Raw genomic sequence first — 6,363 nt, forward strand, 5'->3', positions numbered from 1 at the left:
TGACACAGGGAGCAGTGTCCATTTAGACAAGATCCCTCGGTGACCTCCGCGTGACCTTGGACTTCCGCAGCTGCGTTTCTATTGGTGTCAAAGGCTTTAGTGAGGTTCTTCCAAATTGTGAAGGACAGAGAGAAGCCAGATAATTGGGTGTTTGGAGCCAGAGGGACTCAGGGTGCAGGCCTGGTGGAGCCCTGCTCGTCTGATAGATGCAGTGATGCTCTGTCTGCTGCTCACGCTGCCGCGTGGCCCTCAGTTTACTGTTTCACTGGAGCAAAGCCAGAGGGCTGGCCTGGGTAAGCCCCCCGCTCACTGGCCGGGCCTCAGAGGCTGGCCTGGGGTCAGGTGCCCACCATGGGATCAGGAGGTGGTTGATGGTAGCTTTCCAGAGGGGAGGGAGCAGGCAGCAGGTGGTGGGCATCAGGCAAGTCCCTCTGTTTGTCCCTCCGGGGTTGAGATCCTGCTGAGCTGCTCGGCACGGGTCATTTGAGAGCCTAGCATGTGCCCTCGGTCCCTAAGCAGTGTTTGTCCCGACTGACCATTGAAGAACTGCGGAGCAAGGTGAGCTTCAGACCGGGTTGCTCCTCACGCGTCTGCAAAAGGGAGTCACGTTGTTGGGCAGTACAGGTGATGGGGGCAAGGAGCCATGTGCCAGGACCGGCTGGTCCCCATCCCTGAGCAGCCCCCATCAGCGGGTCAGTCCTGAGGGTCCGTGTGGGACTAGAGTCCTGCCAGCCCCGGGGCGTCCGGTTCTCACCATGGGCACCTGCAGTCACTGGGAGGAATAAAAGGCAGCTCTGGATCTCAGGTGAAACCTGGAGACACAACTGCGCGTGTGCATGTGCAAGACAGGGAGGCAAGCAGGACTTCGAGGAGGCTGCTGTTTTGAGGATCCTGCATCTGGAACCTTGGCCTGTGTCCTGGCCTCACTGTTTTCTGGCTCATTTCAGTTCAGTTGCTCAGTCGTGTCCGACTCTTTGTGACCCCATGGACTGCAGCACGCCAGGCCTCCCTGTCCATCACCAACTCCCGGAGTTTACTCAAACTCATGTCCATTGAGTCAGTGATGCCATCCAACCATCTCATCCTCTGTCGTCCCCTTCTCCTCCCGCCTTCAGTCTTTCCCGGCATCAGGGTCTTTTCCAGTGTGTCAGTTCTTCGCATCAGGTGGCCAAAGTACTGGAGTTTCAGCTTTAGCATCAGTCCTTCCAAAGAATATTCAGGACTGATTTCCTTTAGGATGGACTGGTTGGATCTGCTTGCAGTCCAAGAGACTCTCAAGAGTTTCCTCCAACACCACAATTCAAAAGCATCTAATGCTTATTTGGGACACATTCCTTTGTTCATTATTTATTGAGCAACTACTCTGTGCTCGGCTGTCTAAGCACTGGGACTACAGCTGTGGACTAGAGATGGCTCCTTGTGGGCCAGCGCCCCATGGAGGGAAGAGTCAGGCAGTAGGCACGGGGCTGGTAGGTAGCAAGAAGAGGGGTGGGGGGTAGGCAGCATCACCCTGACCAGCCTGGCACTGAACACTGGCTGGGGGGCCTCTGGGACCTGGGGTTAATGTCCCAGCCCTGTCCATGCCTCACTGTGTGACCTGAGACAATTCTGGGTCCTCTGGGCCTCAGTTTCCACACCTGTAAAATGGCATCAGTAAGCCCCGCCCTGTCCATCCACGAGGGTCACACAAGAGGCCAGTAGAAGTGAAAGGCTTTGCAAACTGTAAAGTATGGTTAGGGAACCTTGACGGGCTTGCACTTGTGAGCCAGGTGAGCCAGGCAAGGGGGCAGGGGATCAGAGCCAAGGTCTGCTCCGTTCTTCCGTGTTTGTTGAAAGAAAGGAGGAATTCACAGGCACAGCAGCTTCGTCACAGAGGAGGGGGCGGTGGGCAGTTGGTGGTCAGTCACACGGCCACCCTCAGGCTCACCTGGTCTCCCGTCCTGCAGCCTGGGACTACAGCCAGGGCTTCGTGAACGAGGAGATGATCCGGGACCACCTGCCGCCCCCAGAGGAGGAACCGCTGGTGCTGATGTGTGGACCCCCACCCATGATCCAGTACGCCTGCCTGCCCAACCTGGACCGCGTGGGCCACCCCAAGGAGCGCTGCTTCGCCTTCTGATGGACGGGCCCTGCTGCCCGCTTTCACTGTACCCTGGCCACACCCACCCCTCCTGCCGCTGTTCATTAACACCACCCGCCCCGCGTCTCCAGCTGCGGCCGGGTTCAGCCTGGCCTGCCCGTGCCTGGGAGGTCACCCCGCTGGGCTGGCCCCTGAGGGGCCCCTTTGGGAGCAGGTGTCTGTTACAGGTGGGCTGCTGTTGGCCACCTTTAAGACAGATTCCTGTCTAGGCCTCGCCGGAGATGTTCCTTCCCTCTCCGCCCCCTCCAGCATACACACTACTGGGTGGAGGCTGCCAGCACCATGCTCCCCAACCTCCCCAGAGCATCCCACACCCTGGAAATAAGCAGAAATGTACAGGCAACCCTTAGCTACAGGCCGCAGGCCCTCACCCCAGCTGCAGACCATCGCCTGCCGCCCCTGCCTGCTTCAGGGCCACGGCCAGGCTTCCACAGCTGACACTACATGGTAGCTGACACCAGTAAGTTCCCATGGCAGGGGCTGCTGGGGTGAGAGGTTGGCCAAACCACCCAGAGCCCAGCAGGTCCGGTCAGCAGGGAGGTGGGCTTGTCCCTGGGGCTGGTGTGGGAGGAGGGGGCTGGCTGAGGGCCCTTCCAGCTGGCACATGGGCTCTCCCAAAGCTTCAGCAAAAACACCCAAACATTCGGGCAGCTTTGGAAGTTCCAAGCAGTCCACCTCCCATCGACTGCCTTAGCGTCCCGGGCAGCCAGCCCTGATGGCAGAGCTGAGATGGTGTGCGTTTTATTCATCCGTCCCAGAGCACCCGTGCTGCCCCTGCCCCAGGTCAGGGAGATTTCGAGTAGAGCCCCTTGTTGGAAGGACATTCACAGTGGCCTCGACGTTGCCTTAGACACAGCGTGTTAGCCTCTTGCATATCGGCTTTTTCAGAGTCATTTATGAGCAAACAACATTGAAGTAAAACTTTGCTAGTTTGAACCCTTTGGAACTCCTGGAGGCTCTGTGACCTGCGTTGTTGGGGCAGGAGGGGGAAAGGGGCTGTGCGAGACCTGGCATTTATTTCTGAGGTTTGTTTGGGGAACTCCCTGGCTGTTCTTCCACTCCGTGCTTCCACTGCCGGGGCACGGGTTCTGTTCCTGGTCAGGGAACTAAGATCCCACAGGTTCTGCAGCACGGCCAAAGAAAAAAAGAGAAAATTTGTGGAGAGTACAGAAAAATAGACACAGGAAAAGAAATAGTCACAGGAAAATATATATATATGCAGTAAAAATAAAAACTATACCCAGGAAAATAGTGGACATCCAGAGGCAAACACTTACAACTGAGATGAAACCACACGGTCCGCTGTGCGGCCGCAGCTCGCCTTAATGGCAGGTATGCTTTCCCTCTGTGGTCAGAAACGCCATAAGCCTGATGGATCATGGCTTTTTATGTAGCAGATCCCTGCTGTTGGACAGTAAGGCTGTCTCCAGTTTGCGGATTTTGTAAATCACAGTGGCTATCTTCAGCCTCCTCTCTGGTGGTTTCTTTTAGGATAGATTCCTGGAAAACAGAATGTGGCCCCTGGGAGTTAAGCATCCCTCATACCCAGTCTTGCACAGATCATCTCTGCCGTGTCAGAAGGTGTGCCCAGTCCTAACTTCAGACAACCCCATGTGACCCCAGTCTTTTCCATTGTATGCTCTCTGGACACCCTGAAAGAAGTAGGAAGAAGTTAGTAGCCCCCCTCTCCCACAGAGAGACTGAGGCTGAGGGCAGTGAGTGGTTTTCAGGGTGTGTGTGTGGGGGGGCTGCCCCAAGGTGAGGCAGGTGTCACCTTGTCCTGTGGAGGCTACAGGTAGAGAAGGGAGTTCATTCAGGGTCCAGGTAAAGAATGCCTGCAATGCAGGAGACCTGGATTTGATCCCTGGGTCAGGAAGATCCCCTGGAGAAGGGCATGGCAACTCACTCCACTATTCTTGCCTGGAGAATCCCATGGACAGAGGAGACTGGTGGGCTACAGTCCATGGGGTTGCAAAGAGTCCGACCAGACTCAGCAACTTCCACTTTAGGTGGCTCAGAGGTTAAAGCGTCTGCCTCCAATGCAGGAGACCCCGGTTCGATCCCTGGGTCGGGAAGATTCCCTGGAGAAGGAAAGGGCAACCCACTCCAGTATTCTTGCCTGGAGAATCTCATGGAAGGAGGAGCCTGGTAGGCTACAGTCCACGGGGTCACTAAGAGTCGGACACGACTGAGCGACTTCACTTTCACTTACTCTCCTGAAGTGAATTCACAGGTGATAGATATCACCTACGCATACAGAATTTTTAGGAAGTCAATGCAAAGCTCCAACTATACTATAAAAGCAAAAAAAAAAAGGGGGGGGGGAGGCGATCCAGTAGGTTAAAACTTAGTGCTTTCACTGCAGCGGGTAGAGTTTCATCTCTGGTCGGGGAACGAAGATCTCATATGCCGTTGGGCCATAAAAAAAAAGGAATGTATAAAGTGATGCACATTTCAGCATGTCAGTGCTGGGCGCAGGCCCCGGAGGAAGCACCGGCCTGTGCCCAGACACGCTCCGCCCAGTGCAGTCTCGCCTCCCGGGCACTGCCTCCCCGGTGCGGTTCTCCCTGGCCCGGGCACAATCCTTGCTTAGTCTCCAAGGAAGGCAGGACCCAGTACCTTTGGCTACAGCGCAGCTGCACTGCTGGCAATCCATGTGTGTTCTCACCGGGCAAAAAGTCCTGTGTATTCGTACAAGAAACGGAGCGAAACCCCTGCCCAGAGAATCGTAACCCGCACCTCCAGCTCCGGGATGTATCGGGCGTAGGAGGGCCAGCGGGACGCCCCACCCCGTGCACCCTTCACGTGACCGGATCCCTGCTGCCCGGGCCGCCAAGTGCGACCCCAGAGTTACGAAATCTTCCTAGTGGAGGGCCATCCCGCTCACTGTCAGATATGGTATCAGTTAAGGACCCTACTCTAGTGGTAGTTTAGGGGGCCGGCACCCAGTCTCGGCAGTGCAGAGGCGACCTGGATTTCCCCCCTCCGTCTGGAGCCCAATCTCAGACCCCCTCCGGCTTCAGCAGCTCGTTTTTCCACAGACCTTCCGACGCCGGATTTTTTATTGTGTTGTGCTGCTCTGTCAAGAGTAACTAACTCCACTCGCGGGACTTAGAAAAGAATAACAGTAGTGACTCATAGGGCACTCAGTCCGTGCCTGGCACTGTGCTCAAGGCATTGCCTGTATTTTCCATTGATTGTGTGTGTTAATGTCTCAGTCGTGTCCGACTCTGCGACTCCATGGACTGAGGCCCACCAGCTCTTCTGTCCTTGGGATTCTCCGGGCAATAATACTGGAGTGGGTTGCCATGCCCTCCCCTTCCTCCAGGGGAGCTTCCCAACCCAGAGACTGAACCCGCGTCTCCGGCATTATACGCACATTCTTTACCATCTGAACCACAAGGGACCCGGGTTTCATTAACTGCTCAGATACGATTGACTACCCATCTTATGCCAGGGTCAGCGCAGGCGGTTCAACAAAAATGCAATTCCACATGTTGCACACTTAGATCGCAAAAAGCCTGTGCTGTTTGCCCCACTTTCACAATACACACCAGGAAAACACAGGCACATACATACACAGGAAGGAAAAACGCTTGGCTTTTGAAGATTATTCAGCCTGAAAATACAACACGTGACAGCGGGAACTGCTTGACCCGGTGTGCTATATTCAAACACAACCAGCTAACGTTAAAAATATTAGCCGCTCACACAATGCCCTTTAAAAAACAGGAACAAATTGTTCACTACAAACTTAATCAACAACAAACACACTACCAATGACTATTTTTTAATCTTGATCCCGTGCATACACACCCAAACAATTCTACTTTTTAAAATATAAGGGGGACGGGCAGATCGCAACTCCCAGGCATCCCGCAAAGTAGGCGGGTCACCTTAGGGGCAACCTTTACCCGCTCAAAAATTCGTCTCACATTAGCAGTGAGGATTCGGGCGTCACCCCGAATCGTTATTTTCCTTACTCATAAGTTTAAGGCATAAAGACGTACCTGGCTTACTTCCTAGGTAATGAATCCCATTCTCATTTGCAATACGGTGAGTATAAAAGTGGAACGTTAAAGCCCGTACTTTGTTCGTTGAAGGTTGCCTTATTCATTTCATTGTTTTATGTCGCTTTTCATTTTACTATTTTTCAGTTGCGAGAGAGGGGGAAAGGTAGGACCACAATATGCAGATAAGCAACCGGCTCGCAAAGGTTCACG

The 6,363-nt window shown here is 54.4% G+C and overlaps 1 protein-coding gene, 1 long non-coding RNA gene and 1 other non-coding gene across 4 annotated transcripts in view; 1 reads left to right on the forward strand and 2 right to left on the reverse strand.

Annotated features, from left to right (window-relative positions):
- CYB5R3 (cytochrome b5 reductase 3) overlaps nt 1-3,076 on the forward strand; it is a 24,862-nt gene extending 21,786 nt beyond the window's left edge. For both annotated transcript variants that reach the window (XM_070371486.1, XM_014480196.2), the window contains exon 9: nt 1,947-3,076. In XM_070371486.1, coding sequence (XP_070227587.1) covers nt 1,947-2,119 — 173 coding nt within the window. In that variant the 3' untranslated portion in view covers nt 2,120-3,076. The remainder of the gene's footprint in view (nt 1-1,946) is intronic.
- LOC138987978 (uncharacterized) overlaps nt 1-6,287 on the reverse strand; it is a 7,840-nt gene extending 1,553 nt beyond the window's left edge. The window contains exons 1-2 of the long non-coding RNA XR_011464313.1: nt 6,151-6,287; nt 3,418-3,640 (exon numbers count right to left, since the gene is read on the reverse strand). This is a non-coding gene — a long non-coding RNA (uncharacterized lncRNA). The remainder of the gene's footprint in view (nt 1-3,417; nt 3,641-6,150) is intronic.
- On the reverse strand, nt 5,991-6,140 carry LOC138988069 (U12 minor spliceosomal RNA). Its single transcript, XR_011464408.1, has one exon. It is a non-coding gene; the product is annotated as a U12 minor spliceosomal RNA (small nuclear RNA).
- Nucleotides 6,288-6,363: the final 76 nt, after the last annotated feature.

This window comes from Bos mutus, chromosome 5 (genome assembly GCF_027580195.1).
Source record: "Bos mutus isolate GX-2022 chromosome 5, NWIPB_WYAK_1.1, whole genome shotgun sequence".
NCBI classification, from domain to species: Eukaryota; Metazoa; Chordata; class Mammalia; order Artiodactyla; family Bovidae; genus Bos; species Bos mutus.